This window comes from Myotis lucifugus, unplaced genomic scaffold, assembly GCF_000147115.1.
Source record: "Myotis lucifugus unplaced genomic scaffold, Myoluc2.0 scaffold_256, whole genome shotgun sequence".
Classification (NCBI taxonomy): Eukaryota; Metazoa; Chordata; class Mammalia; order Chiroptera; family Vespertilionidae; genus Myotis; species Myotis lucifugus.
Genome location: NW_005871304.1, coordinates 869364 through 892396, shown reverse-complemented (window position 1 = coordinate 892396; position 23033 = coordinate 869364). Strand labels below are relative to the sequence as shown.

Genomic DNA, 23033 nt, shown 5'->3' with positions numbered 1-23033 from the left:
TCCCTCCCTCTCCCTCTCTCCCTCCCCCCCCCATCTTTCTCTCCCCCCTCCTCCCTCTTTCCTGCCTCCTGTTCCCCCCTTCCTCTGTCTCTAAAAGTCAATAAATAGAAAAAAAAATTTTAAGTATGGAGTTTAGCTTTAGAGAATGGGAGTTTTCTCATAGGATTGTAGAGTTGTCTATACTGAGGTTACAGGTTAGGGCACCAAGGCCTAGAATTTCATTGCTGAGGACCATAGCTACTAATGGCAAAGCTGGTACTAATGGCAAAGCTGGTTCTAAAACCTAGCTCTTGTGACTTTGTCCAGTGGTTGCCTGTTTATTCTGTCATGCTGCCTTCCCTTTGAGCCTCTGCCCTCCCAAAGGGGGGAGAATGGCAGGGAACTGGTACCCTGCTCCACCTGTAAGTAGTGATGCAGCAGGGAAAGCTTTGGCTCCTCCCTTTCTTCCTCCAAAACACTGAAAATCTTTTTGGCTGTCAAAAACCACCCCTTGTCCCGCACAGACCTGATGATCGATCAGTCAAGATTTCCAGTACATACCCTCTAGAACAGCAGTCACAATCAGTGGTCCGCAGACCACTGGTGGTCGTGAGGTCTGAAAGGTTGGCGACTGCTGCTTTAGAAAGATGGCTGTTAGGAAGTAGGGAAAGGAGAGAATCCTGACCTAAGGGGGCTCATGTTTTATGAAGTAACTGAAATGTTCTAAATTTTTATTAATAACCTGTCAAATAATTGTTTTATATAGTTATTTACCAACTTGTAGGGGCTGATGTACAAGAAAAGTATTTCCTTAAAACATTTCTAAAGGAAAATTTTGCCTATTAATTTTCTAGATTGTGCTAGTATAGTAGGATAGATATTGTTAATGCAGATACTGATTGTAACTGAACTAAAGAAGACAAATACTTTGTCATTTTGAAAAATGAGCTTCATTTTCTTCTAGTCTAATGGATGGGATCCCAATGATATGTTTCGATATAATGAAGAAAATTATGGTGTAGTGTCTACATATGATAGCAGTTTATCTTCATATACGTAAGTTTAAAAAGTTTGCTTTTACTTTAATGCATTTGTCTTTGGTTATCAATTTAAATTAGGATGTTGAATAAATTCTGTTGCTTTTAAATTAAACAATTCTGTGAAAGCATTATCTATTACTCCCTAAGCTGATAAATTCCCATTAAAACAGGGAATACACATAGTTTACATATACTCTAAATGTATGCTCTATAAACATTTTATAAACTAAATTAGCAAGTCTAGTAGTTATGGGGGGATAATCAATTTAACTGGTTTTGGAAATGTTATATTCCTTTAGGGAAAAGAACATAATTCAAGTTTTGTTTTCCAGTAAATATATCACCGTAACTCTCTTACGGTTTTACCAGAATTTCAAACTCTAAACTCCCTTAATAGTTGATTGTGACAGTTATATAAACTATGACTTTACTCACTTTGCTTTTTGTTTTCCTCATGTTTCAGGGTGCCCTTAGAAAGGGATAATTCAGAAGAATTTTTAAAACGAGAAGCAAGAGCAAACCAATTAGCAGAAGAAATTGAATCAAGTGCCCAGTACAAAGCCCGGGTAGCCCTGGAAAATGATGATAGGAGCGAAGAAGAAAAATACACAGCAGTTCAGAGAAATTCCAGTGAACGTGAGAGTCACAGCATAAACACTAGGTATTTAAAGGAAATCATGATGCAGTATTTTGGATACACCATTCAAGGTCTGTGTGAGAAGGTGTATTATTATTATTATATTTCATCCTTTAATGTAGCTTAGGTAGGAAATGCAAATGGAATTGCTTTAAGGTTCTATTAGAGAAAAGATTATAGAAATCTTAGTATTTTTAGAGCATCAGCTTTCTGTTGTCAAGTGTTGGATATACAGCGATGAGTAAGCCAAGGTCTGGAAGAGCTCTTTTAGATGAGCGGTGTGTTCAAAGTACTAGGGACGTTCAGAGTGAGGAGGAACTAGCATAGCCTGTAGGGTCAGAGGGGGTGACATTTTGTGATAGCATAGTAGATCTGTTGGCCACTCAGAGAAATAGAAGAATTCCTCACATGGTGAAAAGATATGTGGAAGAACCCCACCACATATCTGAGGAAAAGGCCAGTTGTTTCATGTGTGTAGGATACAGGGTGAGTGTTGAGGGTGCAGGGGTGGCCACTGGTGATAGGAACTGAGGTAGTGAAGGGCTTCACATGTCACATTAAAAGAGCACCTTGCAGGCAGGGGATGATGTGAAGGAACTCTGGGACACTGAGAACTGACTGAACCATGGAGACCAGTTAGTGTTGCAGTAGTTCAAGTGTAAGAACTTGGTAACCAACTAGACCAGGGCTAGCAATAGAAAGGTTAGAAAAACCAGGGGTGACTGAGGTTTATTTGATAACTAAGTGGGCTGGTGGTTGTACTGGTAATGGAGACAGAAAACATGGGGCAGGTTTGAGGGGAGATATAATGAGTCTATCTGCAGTTTATTGCATTTGAGGGCTTCACGGATCTTCCATTCATCTAGCCACACGTGTTGAAAAGCACCTGCTATATATTTGGCAGCGTAAGCTTTGCATCCCGTTCCACCACACTCCTAGCTGAGAGTCTGGTGATTTGAATGAAAGTGTACAGTGGGAGATGCTGAGACTGGGACTGGCAGGGGAACTTGGGATTCATCAGCATTGTTGATATTAAAGTCATGAAAAACCTTGAGTAGGCACAGAGAGAAGAGATCTCAGAAAACAAAGAGAAAGCCAAGGAAGAACAAAGTTTCAGGAAGGTAGACTATGCTTAATAGAGTCAGCCATGAAGAGGCAGAGTAGATTAGAATGAACACACGTCTGTTAAACTTTGCTGAGGAGGGAGAATCTGAGGGAAATGAAAGGCGGGAGCTAGAACTCAGAGTAAATTGGAAGCAAAAGGTTTCTGGGAGTGGGGCAGTTTGGTTTAGTGTTTAACCTTTTTATAAGAAGAATTCCCTTCTGCCTAAATTACTTTTAGGTTTGTTTTATTGGCCTGGTTCCTATTAGGATAAAGTCATTTAGAGGATCTCTCATTTTCAGGGAAAATAAATATATTCCTCCTGGACAAAGAAATAGAGAAGTCATGTCCTGGGGAAGTGGGCGACAGAATTCACCGCGTATGGGCCAGCCTGGACCGGGCTCCATGGCATCAAGATCCACTTCTCACACATCAGATTTCAACCCGAATTCTGGTTCAGACCAAAGAGTAGTTAATGGAGGCAAGTATTTTGACCAAATTTGTCAATGTTATTGATAAAATATATCGCTTTCTAAATAATTACAAGTTTACATAATGATAAGAATGTGCACACCTTAATTTTTGTGGAGTTGTTTTCACTTTAAAAAATTATTTAAATTTACCTTTGTGGATATCAAATTAGTAAAGTTAGTATAAGTAATTGGAATACATTTAGCATAATGAGAAATACTCACGTATTAAGATAAAGTGCTAAATTTAACCAAAGACATTCACTTGGCAAAAACAAAAAACAAACAAAAAACACTCCACATATAAAGAAATTGGAAACTTTGGGTAGGTTCTCAATTTTAAAAACACTGGATGATAAAGTTATTTACACAAAATTTAAATGGAAAATCCTATTCTGTGTGAAACACTCAGTGGTTAATATAGATTCATTTTCACTTACTGTTTGCTTATATATTTATATTCTGCTTATTTCAAGAAAAGATTTGAGGTGACTTGACAAGACATGACCAACAGTCATGTGAAGAAGGTGACGAATGAAATGTGCTTTGAAACAACCAAAACAACTCTTAGTGTAAAGATGGCTATTGTAGTTTAGCTTAAGTAAAAGAAACTTGCATCTTTAGTAGGAAGAGATACTTCTACTCTACCTCTAAGTCTAGATTGAATATAGCTCATAGGTCATGGATCTTTAATATAAGTCTGGTATACTAGACAGCAGTACCGTAGACAGTGTGGAAATATAGTAATTAATAATACTTAAGGGGGAAAGTGGGCAATCCATTTTAGGTATCTAAGTTTGGAAAGTTAGGAGGAAAAATAGAGAACACTAAGTTTCCAATTTCATTTTATTGAGTCTTTCTCCAGAATTCCTCTCCAAATGAACACTCTTGAGTATTTTGTATACTTAGTATTGGGGGTGAAATTTCTTTGCTCACTGAGTAAAGAATTTCAGTTGTTCATGAACAGAATTTCCAAAGTAAAAAACCTGAAGGGGCTGGGAAATGTATGATACTCAAGTGTGTGGCAGCCTGTGGAGAGGAGACCTGGACTGTTTGCTAAGATGAAGGTAAGTGATATGCTATGTTTACATGTTAGCTGTATTTTGACCTGTGCATATCCATCAGTGTCAGTTATTTGGTAATGACTGCTCTGTAGTTGTATTGTTCATTAAGCAGTTTCTTAGATGAGTTAATTATCTTTAGATAAGTAAAGCTGCATAATTATACAGAAGGTCCCCCTTTTCCTTATTTGATAAGATTAAAATGTTTTTTGAGAAGGCAATGAGTGTTAACCTTTGTCACTCCCATGACTGTAGAAAATAGTGGAAGTAATGTTTTATTTCTACTTGAATGAACTTGCTTAATGAGATTTCAGACTGAAGTTTATGTTCAAGTATAAACTAGATGAAAATCAGGAATGGTTATGAGAAACCAGCATTTTTAATGGGATTTTATAGTTGATGCTTATTTTCATTATGTTTCAAAAGCTAAAACTAATGTAAATGTTATTCCTGAGTTTTCTGATTTATTGTGTGAAATTATATGTTATACTTCTTTTATCTATTTACTGAGAAACAGTTGTAGAAGTAGGATTAATAGGCAAAGTCTTAACTGTCTTCTTCAGTAGTATGTGTAGATCCTAATTAACCCTTTGGGAACGTGTGTTCATTTAAACAGATTAACTTTTAAGGAGGTTAAAGTAAAATGTGAATTTATGTCAGTTTAAGTTATGCTAAAACTTATCACAAATCAAATGACTGTCCTCAAAGGGTTAAAATGTACAAGAAATCATTTTTGTCATTTTACTTTTTTTTCTGTTTACTTTTTTCCCTCATTTTTTTCTTTAGTTTTTATACTTTCCTTCATATCATTTGTTCTGTCAGGTGTTCCCTGGCCATCGCCTTGCCCATCTCCTTCCTCTCGCCCACCTTCTCGCTACCAGTCAGGTCCCAACTCTCTTCCACCTCGGGCAGCCACCCCTACACGGCCGCCCTCCAGGCCCCCCTCGCGGCCATCCAGACCCCCGTCTCACCCCTCTGCTCATGGTTCTCCAGCTCCTGTCTCTACTATGCCTAAACGCATGTCTTCAGAAGGTACAATACCACAATTTGTTCATGTTTTTGTTTGTCTTTGTTTAACTCCTGTGTGAGTTTATAATTAGAAAAGTTTCCTCTTCATTATTTGATAACCTATAATTTCCGTGTTTTAACTTTAGTTTATTAAAACTATTTCTATTAACCTTTTGTTCATTAGAGAGAAATTTGATAAAATGCTGTGTGAAGCTATGAACTATCCTGAATTGTAAGAAGGGGGATTATCTCTGCCTGGTAATGATGCTCCTTTACAGCCCCAGCAGGTCTGCCCAGGGCCTCCCTGATACGATGATTAATGGCGAACCATGAACTCTTCACCCAGTCTTGGACTTACTGTAGAACCTATCATTTTATAGCTCCTTGGCCAAGGTATTAGTGAACCTACCTGTTGGCCGTAGGCAGGAGTGGTGATTTAGGGATATTTTTTGAGAGGGACATTCCATATAGCTGCCTTTTTGTGTCAACCCTTAGATTACAATAATGTTTGGTTTTATGTTTGGGGAATTAAAAAAAATTAGCTTTGCAATATTTTATAATGAAAGTACTTGAATCTGGAAGAAGTTCTGGATCTAAAGTAAAATTGTTAATAAAAACCATATCTGAATTTTAATCTTCAGGGTTTTGTTTTTTATTTATTTTTGCCCTTGTAGGAAAAAAGAATATAATTCTCAGTCAATATGTGATGCTAATTTGCCATTGCTACACATCAAATATATGGATGTGTTGTAGAAAGGTCACATTTTAACTTAAATGCAGTGCATAAATTTTTTGACTGATAATGTCCTTTTGATCAAATGTTTTTTATCTGATTTGTTCATTAAAATTGCCTTTTATTAGCTTCTGTTGAGACTGATAAGGTTTTCTGGTGTAAAGTGCTTCCCCGGAGAAAACTATGCTACCTGCTTTTTAATAAATTGTTGCCCTCCAATCAGAGAGGTCGTGTGACCTTGACTACAGTGGCTAACCTTCAACAGCAGGTTGCGCTGATCTTCAAGGTGACTTCCTTACTCTGAAGTGCCTGTAATGGTGGCCACTAAACAAAAAGTTAAATTCTGTCAAAGTATTGTCAAAGGCCGTTGTTTAATTAAGTGATGTTGTTGTCATGACTATGTTGGGTAAACAGGACTCCTTAGTGAGTGTGAACGTCTACAGTGAGGTGCATGGGCTGCTTGTGGACTGACTGTTCGGGCAGAAATCACCTTCTGACTAATTGGATGCTGCATCTTAGGTTTCTTGTTAACTAATTGGAATTAAAAAACGTTTTCTAATCATGTAGGTAGGTGACAGTGAAGCATTTTTAAGTGTAAACTTCAAAATTAAAGCTATTAAATATAGTGGTTTTCTGTGCTTAATAGAGGGGAGTATATTTTGTTTCTATAAGTATTTGATATGTTACCAAAAAGAATGAGGTTTTTTTTAAGTTGCAGTTTGATTTCATTGAGGCATGCCAACCTACTTTAGCAGTCTTTTTCTAAGAGATATAAAAAATATGTAAAAATATGCAAATACCCAATTCTTAAATCATTCTTTGATAGAAGTCAATTATGTCTCCTGTTGAAAACTATAATATGTAAGATTAACATCCTTTTTAAGATTATATCCATGATTAAATTCCTACCGAGGACACAAACTAATTTGACATTATGTAAAGTTTGGCAGCAGGTGAGGTGAGGAGCCTGCGCTTTGACATGAAGGAGTTTTGCCAAGTGTTGGCACTGTCTGGCTTCTCTGATGAGAGCTGTTCTGTCCAGTTTTGACCTGTTTTGTTTGAAAGTACAGTAGACTTCTTTAGAAATAAAGTTAAGGGGGTAACAGAATTAATTATGTAGAATTTTGATAATTCATATCGTGCAAATTTCTTCCCCAAATGTCAATTATTCTGGTTTTAAAAGTCATGCCTTAACAGTAGGATTTTCAGCTCATAGCCTGTTGAATGAGGAACTGCTTACTGGTGAGAACTGATTAAGGCATGGGTTGTAAAATTGATTACCATGGCAGAAGAGGTAGAGAAATTTAAGGAGGGTATGTACATATATATTAATAATACAAAGATATATAGGGATTCCTAATTTTTTAAAAAATATTTTTATAATTTTAGAAATAATATAGAAAATTTGAGGGAAAAGCTAAAAGTATATATGGTAAAATAAAAATTATAGCATCATGTAGCTATAACTTCTGTTAGCATTTTATATGTATATTTAAATGCTTATAAATAATGGATATAGGTTAAATTGCTAAAATCTTTGAAGAGTTATGACATCTTATTGTGTGATTTCTTACCATCAACTTCATCCCTCCCTTTCTTTAAAAATAAAGAGAAATAAAATAAAATTTATTTATAAAACTTTATAGCATTCTACAAAATAATCCTGAAAGAATACGGCCAAAAATATATATGCCCCCTCCCCCCCCAAACCAAGGAAAAGAGAGAAAGAATCAGATGTGTGTGAATGGGGTGTTGTATGTATTTAGCAGAAAAGTTGTACTGATGGACATTGTGGCATTTATGTATGTTCGCTCTTCTTTCTTAGGGCCTCCAAGGATGTCCCCAAAGGCCCAGCGACACCCTCGAAATCACAGAGTTTCTGCTGGAAGGGGTTCCATTTCCAGTGGACTAGAATTTGTATCCCATACTCCACCGAGTGAAGCAGTGGCTCCTCCCACAGCAAGGACCAGTCCAGCGGGGGGCACGTGGTCATCTGTGGTCAGCGGGGGTAGGTAACACGTGGATTAGAGCATGATGACAGTGTTCATTTTGTAATTCTAAATGTAAAAAGGGCTGAGCTCAAGCTGTTTGAGGAAGTATATGTGTATATATTAAAAATGAAGTAACCAGCCCTAACCGGTTTGGCTCAGTGGATAGAGCGTACTCTCATCATATGTTAGAGCAAATCTGTGATCATTCTGAATTTCAGTGTCTCAGTGAGTAAAATTTTTGCCTAGTCTATTTATGAGTGTGCAGGAGGCAGCTGATCGATGTTTCTCTCTCATCGATGTTTCTAACTCTCTATCCCTCTCCCTTCCTCTCTGTAAAAAATCAATAAAATATATTAAAAAAAAAAATGAAGTAACCAGGAATTGGAAAATGTATATATTCTGGGCTCTACAACTTACTCTCATCATATGTTAGAGCAAATCTGTGATCATTCTGAATTTCAGTGTCTCAGTGAGTAAAATTTTTGCCTAGTCTATTTATGGACTTTTGATGAGATTCATATGCTACTTATAAGTATGAATATACTTTTTATATATAAAGTACTGAAATATAAGTTAAGTACAGAATGTAATGCCGTTTGGAGGGACCATATTTCCTATCCTCTTAGTAGCTTGATTCATTCCACATACATTTATTTTGGGCTCACAGTGCTATGTGTTTCTATGGCATCTGTATATGGCACTAACTACTGACTATACTTCCCTTACACGAAATATCAAACACAGGAGAGGCCCAAGATTTATCTGTGACTAGCCTAAGGAATGTGCTGACAGCAGCTATGTATAAAAAGTACACACACTTTGCCCTAGCCGGTTTGGCTCAGCAGATAGAGCGTCGGCCTGCGGACTCAAGGGTCCCAGGTTCGATTCCGGTCAAGGACATGTACCTTGGTTGCAGGCACATCCCCAGTGGGGTGTGTGCAGGAGGCAGCTGATCGATGTTTCTCTCTCATCGATGTTTCTAACTCTCTATCCCTCTCCCTTCCTCTCTGTAAAAATCAATAAAACATATATTTAAAAAAAAAAAAGTACACACACTTTGACTCGATCTTATAATTAAACTAAGACTGCTTTTTCTACTTATGTTTTGCTTTCATGATAACTATAGAGAGGGCATGCAGTGATTGCGTATTTTGGTCACAATCTTATTTTAATCAGTGCATCGAACCTTTAAAAGAAAAAATACCTTTAAGCTTAACAAACAAAAATATACCCAACTCTGTTAAATGTCTTTAGTTGATATACACTGCTCAGCTTCATGAATGTGTAATTATATTGTAAATTCCTTTGCACTTTCTATTTTTTTCTTTGGTCTCCAATTATAAGTAAATAACAATTCAATTAACAAAATAGAATTTCTAAAAATCTGTATTTCTCCATTTCTACCATTAATCATGTGACATATTCAGATGATCTGGAAATGAATTTTGAGAGTAAAGCATGATTACAGGAGTGAAAGAGTGAAAACATATTTGTTATAAATACATATAGGACAGTATAACAAGTTCTTTATAATAATTTTAAAAATTGCAAATGTTGAATAATAATTTCCCTCCATGACCCTTGTGACTTAAAGTAATGAACCTCTAATGTGAAGCAAATTGAACCATTTTCTCTATACCTTTGAATCTGAGCTCTACAAATGTGTTTATAATAGAATATGAAACCTAATTAGATACTTATTTTGAGACTGTGCATATGAACCCTTGCTTGGGTTATCTTCCCCTCCTGGCTAAATTGAATCCCCGATTTCCTTAGTTACTGCAGAATGGATCTTGATGTGGCAAGAGAGAACATATAGGATTGGTTGCAAGCTGCTAAAAGGTGTTTGAGTTTGTTATTGGAAGGAGAAATATATAAGCCTGCTTCTTAGGGATCCACACACACACACACACATACCTTTAAAAAAAATTTCTATTGATTTCAGAGAGGAAGGGAGAGAGAGAAAAACATCATGGGTGAGAGAGAATCATCGATTGGCTGCCTCCTGCACACCCCATAATGGGGACTGAGCCCGCAACCAGGGCATGTGCCCTGACTGGGAATTGAACTGTAACCTCCTGGTTCATAGATCGATGCTCACAACTGAGCCACACCAGCCAGGCTACACACTTTTTTTTTAAAAAAAAAGAAACTGTCTCACTTTTTAGTAGAGAATATTGCTATCTTTATTTTTTAAAGTGACATTTATCTTACCTTAGAAATCCAGTTTCTAACTTCATTTAAAAAAAAATATTGCCTTTAGACTTAATATATTTAGTTAGAAGAAAAAAACTACAGTTGTACTTAGTTATTAGTATATTCTCAATCATTACCATTTTTACTAAGACTTTGGAAAAGAAAAACAGTGATGGGATAGGGCAGTGGTCGGCAAACTGCGGCCCCTTGAGTGTGGCTCTTCCACAAAATACCACGTGCGGGCGCGCACGTACAGTGCGATTGAAACTTCGTGGCCACACTCAAGGGGCCAAAGGGCCGCATGTGGCTCGCGAGCCGCAGTTTGCCGACCACTGGGATAGGGTAATTGGGAATGGGGGTCAGATAGGACTATTTTTACCTAGATCTTAAGCTCTTTGACGAGGTGACATTTGAGCTGAGAATGTAATGGATAAGTTTTCTTTTTCTTCTAGTTCCAAGATTATCCCCCAAAACTCACAGACCCAGGTCTCCCAGACAGAACAGTATTGGAAATACTCCTAGTGGAGCAGTTCTTGCTTCTCCCCAAGCTGGTATTATTCCCACGGAAGCTGTTGCTATGCCTGTTCCAGCTGCATCTCCCACGCCTGCCAGTCCTGCATCTAACAGAGCTGTCACCCCGTCTATTGAGGGTATGTAAGAAAGGACAGGACTTCCAATCCGTCCTGTTGTCTGCAGAGTGCAGCGTTACAGGTTGAACATTATACAAAAAATGGTATGCTTTATTCAAGGATAGGTATTTGTGTGTACATTTAAAGTTTCATGTAAATGAAGTTAGCTGTTTAAGTAATACTGCTAATTTTATATGTTTTTGTTGACTGTTTTTTGTTAAGAGAGTTAACATTCTTGAGTAGTAAATATTAACAAAATTATTGATGTTTCATATGTCTGCAAAGGAGAAAAGCCTCTTTAAATGGAAATACTATTTTCCAAAAAAGTAGGAGACAAAATTTTTTGAATATTTTCCCATTTTACTTTTCTAACATTTACCTAACTTTGAATTTTTTTAAAAATTATTTTCTAGCTAAGGATTCCAGGCTTCAAGATCAGAGGCAGAACTCTCCTGCAGGGAATAAGGAAAACATGAAGCCCAATGAGACATCACCCAGCTTCTCAAAAGTTGAAAATAAAGGTGAGAGCTTTAAAAAGTCTTTAGGGAAAACTGTAGAAATAGAAAGGAGTATGTCTAATCTCATGCCCAATATAGAGTATTTTTGTACAACACTTTTTCTTAGTATTGTGCATATTTAAATGCATAATGTGACAAATGCTAAAGCCTATAATTAATGTATTAAAATTTTTATTATTTTGATAATAACTTACTTTCATTTAAAAAAATATATTTATTGATTTCATAGAGGAAGGGAGAGGGAGAGAGTGATAGAAATAGCATTGAAGAATTAACTGACCAGCTGCCTCCTGCACACCCCCGCTGGGGATCCAGCCCACAACCCAGGCATGTGCCCTGACCAGGAATCGAACTGTGACCTCCTGGTTCATAGGTCCATGCTCAACCATTAAGCCACACCAACCGGGCAAATTTATTTTAATTTCTAACATCCTATCCTAAAAGAATTTAAGTTAAAGATTAGAAATAAATCAGTAATCGTTACTAATTTTACAGGTATATCACCAGTTGTTTCCGAGCATAGAAAACAGATTGATGACTTAAAGAAATTTAAGAATGATTTTAGGGTAAGTGTTGCATTAGAATCTTAAAAAATAAATGTTAAACATTAAGAATTTTTATGTTATCTGTTTATAAAAATGGATTATATATACAACCACAAACATCGAACTGTGTGCATAAAAAGCTAAACATTCTTAAAGTTGTCTTTGCCTATGCTTTAGGGTAGCTAAAATCATGAGATTTTATAAGAACAATATAGATATAAGATGAAAGGGAATATAATTTGTAACATTCGAAGCTACCATAAGTTATTATTTGGTGTTCATTTGATTACTTGATTCACTGAAGAGCAGAGAAAGACCAAGGTGTTCATTATCTGATGTGATGTCAGATACCCTGCACTCTGGGGTGGTGATGTAGTTGCAGATTTACATTTTGTGCACAGATTCATTGTGGTAGCAATCGTTGATGGACTTGCTGAACATACTGTAATCTCACCCGGATAACTGTTTCATTCTTTTGCTCAATATTTACTAATACACTGTGCATATCAAGGTATATTTTGAGACCAACTCAAGAAATCACCCTGAAACTTAGCTTCTCAGTGGGAAAAAAATCTGATCATCAGCCTTTCCCTCGCTAAAGTCCTCCTGTGATCTATTCCTCAGCTGCACTCTCCTGTCAGAGGGAAGAGTATTTTTCCTGGACTCTTCTTTTTTATTTATTTAATGCCATAACTTTTTATTTCTTTTGCATTATGTATGAGTTCTCCAAACAGGATTTCTAGGTTAGGTTCCTATACACTTCTTTTCACTGCATATGAATAGATCTCTAAGCAACAGATACTATTTTTCATAATCTTCATTTTGTTAGCAATAGATATTCTTGCCTATTTGCTTTTGTTTCCTCCACATTATTTTTTACAGTCAGTCATTCAGTTCCTTCTTAGAGTACACTGCTTTGAGTTTATTAGGCTTTGAAGGAAAGAAATATTTTTGCTTTGAAGCATATAAGTTGGTATATTTTTGTAACAGTTTTATTGAGGTAAAAATTGACATACAGTTTAGCCATTTTAAAGAGTATAATTCAGTGGTTTTTAGTTTATTCACAGAGTTGTACAACCATCATAACATTCAATTTTAGAAGTTTCGTCATCCCAAAAAGAAGCCTCATACCTCTTAGCAGTCACTCCTCATTTGCTATCAAATACCGCTGTCCCCACAAGTCTTAAACAACTACTAATCTGTTTTTTGTCTCTATAGATTCCCCTATTCTGGACATTTTATATGAATGGAATCATACAGTATGTGGCCTTTTGTGACTGCCTTATTTCATTTAGCATAATGTTTTCAAGGTTCATTTATGTTGGAGTATCTATCAATACTTCATTCCTTTTTACAGTCTATCCATTACAGTGGATAGACTATGTTGTTGATCCATTCATTAATTGAGGTGTCCTTGGGTTGCTACCACTTTTTTACTATGAGTAATGCTGCTATGAACATTAGTGTACAGTTTTAGGGTGGACATATATTTTTATTTCTCTTGGGAGTGGAATTTCTGGGTCATACGGTAACTCTGTTTTTAACCTTTTGAGGAAAACTTCAGGCTGTTTGCCAAAGCAACTGTACTATTTTACATTTCCACCAGCAGCATATGTCACAGTCATAAAGATTTGCTCTCTTTTTATTTTTTTAAAATATATTTTTATTGAGTTCAGACAGGAATGGAGAAGGAGAGAAAGATAGAAACATCAATGATAAGAGAGAATCATTGATCGGCTGCCTCCTGCATTGGCTCTGTCCACTGAACCAAACTGGCTAGGGCTGCTCTCATTACTTTTAAGAGCTGTGATTATTTTAAGTAAATTTTTTTTGGGGGGGGTATTCTTTTGTTAAAAGTATATTTTATTTTTTTGTTATTTTCTTGTTGTTAATCCTCACCCTAGGATACTTTCTCCATTGATTTCCAGAGAGAGTGGAAGGGAGGGGGAGAGACAGAGTGAGAGAAACATTGATGTGAGAGAGGCACACCAATTGGTTGCCTCTCACACACACCCTACCGGGGATCTACAACCAAGGTACAAGTCACACCCAAGACCCTTCAGTCCGCAGGCCGACGATACAACCACTGAGCCAAACCAGCCAGGGCTTGAGTAATTTTTTTTATGTTGTGTGAAGTAGGACTCCAAATTCATTCTTTTGCATGTTGATATGACTTGTCCCAGCACCATCTGTTGAAAAGACATTTCATTGAATTGTACCCCTGTTGAAAATCTATTGACTGCAATTATGAAGGTTTGTTACTGGACTCCGTTCTCCACCATAGAGCTATGTCTATCTTTTAAGCCAGTACCACACTGTCTCTGTAATATCTTCATTTAATAGGAAACATTTTGCTATCAATTCACAACTTTCTGTAAATCTTTTTTAATACTTGACTCCTAAATTCCAGGTAGATAATAGCATTAAAACTCTATCTCTTTAGGATTTTTAGTTCTATTACTGTTTGGGGCCTGAGTAATCAAATTCATTAATAATTCTATTCAGATAAAATGTTATTAGCTTTACCTTTTTATTGAGTATTTCTTATGTATCAGACACTGCTCTAGTGTTTATATGATAAACTTTTTATTGTCCTATCATCCCTTTGAAATACATCTTATTATTACCCTATGTATACATAGGAAACTGAGGCAAAGACAAGTTAAATAATTTCCCAGATTCTCATTGCTAGTAAAAGATAGGCCTGGCTGTCTGTGTGTTTGAGATTCCATCAATGCTTTGGGCAGTAGCTAATGCATAGTAATGTACTGCGTTGTTCAGCGAATGAATCATCAGACCCACCCTCATGACATGCACGTGTCCTTGAACTATGATGGTTCACAAAAATCTGGTCTTTCATTGATGGTTTTTTTTTCTTTGAAAGCCAAAAGCAAAGGCACCTGTAGTAAAAATAAGTAAGTTGGACTGCATTAAACTAAAAAGCTTTTCTGTATAGCAAAGGAAACCATCAATAAAATGAAAAGGCAACCTACTGAATGGAGAAAATATTTGTAAATCTGATAAGGAGTTAACTTCCAAAATACATAAAGTACTCCCACAAGTCAAAGAAAAAATTAATTTTTTAAAAATTAAAACATGGACATAGGACCAAAATAGAAATTTTTCCAAAGAAGACATACAGATAGATGGCTAACAGATCCATGAAAAAGTGCTCACCATCAAAACCACAATAAGTCCCAATCGGCTGGACCCCAGCAGCGTCTGCCCCCTGGTGGTCAGTGCACGTCATTGTGAGTGGTTGAGCTGTCTTAGCATATCATTAGCATATTACACTTTGATTGGTTGAACAGACGACCGGACACTTAGCATATTAGGCTTTATTATATAGGATGGATGGACCTTGAGGGCATTGTGACAAGTGAAATAAGACAGAGACAAATACCATCTGATCTTACTTATGTGTGGAATTTTTAAAATAACAAAGCCCAAACTCATAGATAGGGATTGGTGGTTGCAAAGGCAGGGGTCCTTCAAATTGGTGAAAGTGGTCTAAAGGTACAAACTTCTGGTTATAAAATAAATAAATCATGGAGGTGCAATGTACTGCATCGTGACCATAGTCAGTGCTGTTGTATTGTATATTTGAAAATTGCTAGGAGAGAAGACCTTAAAAGTTTTCATAAGAAAAAAATGGTAACTGGTGATAGCTATTAACTAGACATACTGTGATTATTTCATAATACATTGGATCATTATGTTGTACATCTAAAACTAATGCAATGCTACATGTCAATTATATCTGTTTTTAAAAAGTGGTTCTATTTTGGAGGGGGGAGAATCTGTTTTCCCTTAGGTTTATTATACTGTAGATAGGATATATGCCAGAATGCCCAAAAGCATGAATTGCGCCTTAGTTTTCCCATTTGTAAGATGTCAATAATAGTATCTATATCAAATAAGGCTGTTGTAACTACAGAATGAGTTTGTAGATAGTTCAGAACAGTGTCCAGCCCATAGTGAGAACTACAGATACGTTTATCTTCATACAAACAACAGAAGTCTTACTTTTGCCTTACTCAAAGACCTTTGTAATAAACACTAGAGAAGTCTTCTCTAGTACACAGTTGGTCTGTGTCACCACTATTAAAGGCTTTTATGAACAAATGCTGGCTTAAAACTTAAATGTTTATATTTTGACTTAAGTTATTACTGAGTCCAAATAAATGTGCTATCACTTTTTCCCTCCACTCCAATGGTGATGCAGTGAAACTCGAGATGTCCTGAGATATGTAATGCCGTTTACCAGACACCCAGGGCCTCAGGAGTGAGGCTTTGACACTGGTTTGCCCATCCTGGGGCTGAGGATATAGTTTGTCTCTCTCCATCCTTGCGGTCCTTCTGCCGTGCAGGTGCCTTGGGGCTGCTGCCTGTATTTGTGCTCATTTCCACCTTGACTGCTATTTGCTGCAGTTTCCTTCTCTTTCCTTGTTATTTCCTTCAGCTGTCCATTTTCTTCTGTAGAGTATGGCATCTTCAATCGTCTTCAGGAAGGAGTAGCCTTGATTTCTTCTGTTGGGCAAACAAAAACTCCATCACTTATTTCACTAATGTCTTTTTCACTTCTGTTCTTTTTGTTGGTTGGTACTTGAGTTTTGTGGTTTCCTTCTTTACTTACGGGTTAGAAGATATAATAAAGTATATTAAGCAACATGTCTAGTCAGGTCTCCCTCAATCCACCTATTTCTGACTTTCCAAGCCACCACTTCCCAAGGCCAGGCCCTGATCTTATTGCAGCCTCCATAATGGGGTCTCCATTCTCACTTATTCCCTCCAGTTCATTTCTACAAAGCTGCTATGCTCATCTTTATGAACCATAAATTCTGTTCAACACTGTAACCTGCTAAAAATTATTTAGGGACTTCTCAATGCCCTAAAAATTAAAAGCTAGAGTCCTTAACATAGCTCTCAAGTGCCTTTATCTTCCATTTCCTCTTGAGTGAAATTGTTGTTTCTTGACTCACTCATGCAAAGGCACCCACTCTTGCTCCAGCCACAGGGCTCTCAGTTTCACAGTGGGCCGTCTTCTCCCAGGCCCTGAATTTTCAAGCATGTTGTTTCTTTTGCATAGACCATTCCCTTCGGTAAACTTCCCTCCTTCCCCAAACATTTTTCACACTCTGGACTAGATGACACTTCTATTGAGAAGCCTCCTCTTTCCATAAGTTGCTTTTACCTGTGGGATCCAATAGAATTTACCACATTTTGTGAGTGTCTGATCTCACCCAGATAAGAAAACCTATTTAATATTTTCTATACCCACCAGGCACAATTTCTGACACACGGTAGGCAATCAGTAAATATTTAACTTTTGAGGTTAGGACATTTGAGTGCGTAGATGACTGTGGTTGTGGTGTATAGATATTTTGTTACTGTCTTATAATAAAGACATTACTCTTAAAGTATGAAAAAGCCTTATTCAATTTATTTCATGCTTACAAATGATGTTAGTGTATTTGTGTTATGGAGAAAATTGATTACTAGAGTTACTTAAAATATTTAAGTATAATTATTTCCTTTATTTAGTTACAGCCAAGTTCTACTTCTGAATCTGTGGATCAACTGCTAAACAAAAATAGAGAGGGAGAAAAATCAAGAGATTTGATCAAAGACAAAATTGAACCAAATGCTAAGGATTCTTTCATTGAAAATAACAGCAGCAACTGCACCAGTGGCAGCAGCAAGCCGAGCAGCCCCAGCATTTCCCCCTCGGTCCTCAGTCACACGGAGCACAGGAGGGGTCCCGAGGTCACCTCCCAAGGAGTCCAGACGTCCAGCCCAGGATGTAAACAAGAGAAAGATGATAAAGAGGAGAAAAAAGACGCAGCTGAGTAAGTAAACGTGGCATTAGCATGTCCTGTTACTTAACTTTTTCTTAAGGTGTTCAGAGCTTTCCAACTCAAGAATTTATCTGGACTTTTAGACTGTTTTATACGTAGCTCTCAGATTACAAACAACTTGTCCAAGCAAATGACATCTTACGTAAGTAAATTAGGTCATTGTATCCTGGACTCTTCTTCCCCATTTTTGCATCTCTTGGCAAAACAAAACAAAAAACGCTAGGCATAAATTAAGAACGCCTTTTCTGTAAATGTACAGGGAGTTGAAAACTCCTGGCTTTTGGACCTTTATCCCCTTGATGCTAGTTCATAGCCACCTCCTGGTTGTGTTGCCAGGAGTAAGAACTGCCTTTGCCTGCGGGAGAGAGAAGTGTCTGGTGCCCCTACTCAGTTCACATTGTCCATCAGAAACAGTGTTTTAGTTAATGGTTAGATTTGTTAAGGTTGACTTAATTTTGCACATCTAATATTTGTACTATCAATTAAATGGACTTCTATAGGCTAGCCTCAGAACCTAACTTAAGCACCATTGATTTATTTGTTCTGGGCTCCATATAACCCAGTTACAGCTGAACTTTTGGAATGCAGCTTGTTGATAAATTGGAGAGTGCTTATTCTTGATTTGAGGCAGAAAATTTTTTATACTTTTCCTCAAGGTTTGTCATGTGGGAAACACTTTGTCACATAAAAAAATAGTGCATGCTAGGGAATTGATATGTTAAGGATTGAATTTCAGGATATTTTATAAGGGCTACTGCTGTCTTCAGTTAAAGTATTTATTGATTGCTTTTGAGAGAGACATTATATATTATACTTTTTTTTTTAAAATATATCTTATTGATTTTTTTACAGAGAGGAAGGGAGAGGGATAGAGAGTTAGAAACATCGATGAGAGAGAAACATCGACCAGCTGCCTCTTGCACACCCCCTACTGGGGATGTGCCTGCAACCAAGGTACATGCCCTTGACCGGAATCGAACCCGGGACTCTTCAGTCCCCAGGCCGACGCTCTATCCAGTGAGCCAAACCGGCCAGGGCTATTATACTTTTTTAAAAACTTGTCCTTTTTTGGGCAGTCTCTACCAGATTAAGGAGTGGTAAATGTGTGTGTGTTTCATTTTTTAATATTTTAATTTTATTTTAACCCTCACCAGAGGATATGTTTCTACTGATTTTTAGAGAGAGAGAGACAGAAACATCAATGTGAGAAACATCAATTGGTTGCCTCCTGTACACATCCCAGCTGGGGATCAAACCTAGGTATGTGCCCTGACCAGGAACTGTACCCACAGCCTTATTTCAGAGGAAGAGAGAGAGAGAAACAGGAAAGATGAGAGAGAATCATTGATTGGCTGCCTCCTGCATGCCCCACACTGGGGGTTGAGTCTGCAACCCAGGCCTGTGCCTTGACCGGGAATCGACCTCCTGGTTCAGAGGTCCACACTCAACCACTGAGACATGCTGGCCAGGCATTGTGTGTGTGTATGTGTGTTTTAATGAAGTGGATTGATGATCTTCTAGTGAGAATTGTTTAAATGTAATATGTGTTTAGCAATTTTTAAAAAACTGTCAGGTATAAGAGACTTTAGAGACACAAGTTCCATGCAGATTTCACTGGAGACACAAGTTCCATGCAGATTTCACTGGCATTTACATATTTGTTCTGGTTTAGGCAAGTGAGGAAATCAACATCAGGTAAATTTATTTCCTCTTTGAAGTCATTTATCCCTTAAAAAAATAAATTTTTTCTTATTAGTAATATTTATTTTTTCATACCTGCCATCTAAGTTCAGTTACAGTATGCTAAAACAACTTTGGTTTATGTTCCCTTTTCTTATGGTCATTATGTATATGTTTGAGCCAGAGGAAAAAGATCCTTGTTTTGTCATTAGTTAGACACTGTCTGGGCTTTTTGACTCAGAATTTGAAGATGGTTGGCTAGCTACACCGTTGTGATCATTCTGCTGACTTTATAAGAAAATAGATTTATTTTTTAAATGTTGTAAAACTTCAGTTTCTTTTAAAAGTCACTGCCACTGTTTTTTAATAGTATTATTGAATAATTGGTGAAGTTTTACTTTAACTTATCAAGGTATTTTTCTTTTATTTGAAGTGTGTGAAGTTTATTTTCTATAAGTTTTTTCGTTAAAAGGGACTAATTAAAAATGAGTAAAACTTAGAAAGATGGAGAAAATCAGTCTTCGGGTTGCAATAATAATGAGCTTTTCATCTTAAGAGAGTCGATTTTTGTTTTTTTGCAGCCAAAGCCTTCTACCACCCCAACTTCGCCTCGTCCTCAAGCACAACCTAGCCCGTCCATGGTGGGTCATCAGCAGCCAACTCCAGTTTATACTCAGCCTGTTTGTTTTGCACCAAATATGATGTATCCAGTCCCAGTGAGCCCAGGCGTGCAAGTAAGTCATAGAACTTGATGTTCACTTACTCTCCTTGGTTATTTGTAGTTGACAGCTGGTGACGTGAAGCAGCGGTGGCATAACAGAAGTATTTGAAAAGGGGAGACGCGCAGTGGTGTCGTGTGTTGTTAGTGTGAGGAGCTAAGTCTGAGAATGTTCCTGGTGAGGAAGATGATTTAGATTTACTGTAGTTTGGGGTTTGTGGGTGTAATTTTTTTTTTTAATGACTCAGAATTAGGAAACCTCAGACCTAGCTCTCTAGCAATATACAGTTGAGAGAATGGTAAAATGTGTTATTATCTTGAGAGCCTAATTTTCCTTTTTTTTAATCCCTCAGCCTTTATATCCTATACCTATGACGCCCATGCCAGTCAATCAAGCCAAGACATATAGAGCAGGTAAAGGTGAGAATAATCCTGCCTGTGTTTGCTTGTAGTCTGCATGATGCATGTATTAAGTAACTCAGTTTATAATGAAGAAATACTTGTGGTTCAGCTTTGACTTTTGATGATCAGCATTGCATAAGGTATTCAGATGCGTTATTTACTAACAAAATGGGAGGAGAAATATTTATCAGTTGTGATTATTCAGGTTCTTCAAAAAAAATAACTGACTTGTGCAGTTTTCAATGTTAAATTTAAAAAGAGTGTTTGCTAAATTAATTTACCAAGGTTCCTGACATTTTTATTTTATACTAACATATAATTTCCCCCCAGAATCCAGAATTTCTTTTAAAGCACTGGGCAGCTCATTTTAGAAACCATCAAAATCCCACTAGAAGGGTGTTTCCTCATTTTTAAAATGAGTGTTTTGCTTCATAGACAGAGGCAAAGGGGATGGTGGGTGGAGGTAGAAGAGGGTAAAGGGGGGATAAATGGAGATGGATGGAGACTTGACTTGGGGTGGTGAACACACAATACAATATGCAGATGATGTGTTATAGAACTGTACCCCCCAAATCTATATAATTTTATTAGCCAATGTCACCCCAATAAATTCAATATGAAATTTAAAATGTTATATAATCTAGTATTATATGCTTGTGTGATTAAACAGCCTTCATAGAAGAAAACATTTATCTATTAACGCTGAAAAATGCCTGGAGGGCCTCCTTTTTTGAGGAGGTAATTGAGGATAATTAATAGCTATAATTTTACTGAGAAACAATAGAAAATTTAGTGATTTGTATAAAAGAAACATATCTCAATGCCTTCTCCCACCATGTTTTAACTCTCATGACATAAAAATTTCATGTCTTACATTAATAAGCTTTCCTCAGTATTTGAAGTAATTGTACTTTTGTGGATGCTGATAATTTAAACTTTTAATGGTTTTTGTTTGTTTTTACACATATGATAACCTTTATCTTTGCTTCAAAACACTGGATCCTATTGAAGTTTTACCTAGTTATAGGATTAAACTTATGCTGAGGGCCTGAAAATTTTAGGGAAGAAAAGTGTTTTTTAGTGCCATTTTGAATGAGGTTAATTGTAAGATGTTCATATATTGCCACCTGGTGTTGCTATTTTAATGATTACTTAAAGCAATGAAATGGGAATGTTTTTATGTTAAAACATAAAGGATTATTGGAGTGGAAGCCCAGCACTGCAGTGCAGCGCTTAACATCATTTTTTAAAAATTAGGGGTGTGGATCTCAAATTTTCTTGTGCATCAGAATCACTGGAGTATTAGTTTAAAACACAAATTACTTGGCCCTTTCCCCAGAGTTTCCAGTTTAGTCTGTTTGGGGCATAGCCTGAGAATTTGCATTTCTCGTGCAATTTATAAAACCATTTTTCAGGTGAGGCTGCTGATCTGGGACTGCTATACTCTGAAAACCACTATAATTAGGAGTTTGAAAATGGTGTATTCTTACATTTCTTCTCCATTTATTAGCTAGAATCATTTTGTGAGGGACTCTTCTTTTCAACAAAGGCTATTTGATTATCCTGAAGAGTTTGTACAGAAAAGTTAGGGTAAATGCTTACAATTAAGTGCTGAAAATGGGCCTAAGTGCCAGTTTTCAGTGGTGAGTTGGTGCCCTTGTTACTTTCAATAGTGTCCAGTGAAAATGTTTTTGGGGTGGGTTGGTTTGTTTGCTTAAGGATGGATGGAGCTCTCATCCCCCAACCCTGTTTTATTCTTATTTTTGAAAAATTATGAATGCTGCATAGGTTTTCATATACTTTTGTGTATTCATTGTGTTTGAGTCAGTTGATTATCCTTCTTACTGCTCCCATTGGTTGTCCTTTGACAAATGGCAATCCCTTCACATTGGCTCCCAGGTCCTTTTAGTGCTCATCTTTTTCTTTTTCTTTTTTTAAAATATATATATTTTTAATTTCAGAGAAAGGGAGAGGGACATAGAAACATCAATGATGAGAGAGACTCATTGATCAGCTGTCTCCTGCACACCCCCACGGGGGATCAAGCCAGCAGCCCAGGCATGTGCCCCTGACCGGAATTGAACCCAGGACCCTTCAGTCCGCAGGCCAATGCTCTATCCACTGAGCCAAACCAGCTAGGGCTAGTGCTCATCTTCTTCTTCTTCTTTTTTTTTAAAAATATATTTTATTGATTTTTTACAGAGAGGAAGGGAGAGAGATAGAGTCAGAAACATCAGTGAGAGAGAAACATTGATCAGCTGCCTCCTGCACACCCCCCCACTGGGTATGTGCTCGCAACCAAGGTACATGCCCTTGACCAGAATTGAACTTGGGACCTTTCAGTCCACAGGCCGACACTCTATCCCAGCCTTGGGCAAACTACGGTCCGCGGGCCGGATCCGGCCCGTTTGAAATGAATAAAACTAAAAAAAAAAAAAAAAAAGACCGTACCCTTTTATGTAATGA

The 23033-nt window shown here is 37.1% G+C and overlaps 1 protein-coding gene across 1 annotated transcript in view; it reads left to right on the top strand.

Annotated features, from left to right (window-relative positions):
* Positions 1-23033, top strand: part of ATXN2 (ataxin 2) — a 61552-nt gene that overhangs the window by 20774 nt on the left and 17745 nt on the right. Inside the window, 11 exon segments of the mRNA XM_023762677.1 lie at positions 944-1035; positions 1483-1680; positions 3061-3239; positions 5112-5321; positions 7856-8038; positions 10670-10867; positions 11260-11367; positions 11860-11930; positions 17454-17768; positions 19966-20181; positions 20519-20579. Coding sequence (XP_023618445.1) covers positions 944-1035; positions 1483-1680; positions 3061-3239; positions 5112-5321; positions 7856-8038; positions 10670-10867; positions 11260-11367; positions 11860-11930; positions 17454-17768; positions 19966-20181; positions 20519-20579 — 1831 coding nt within the window.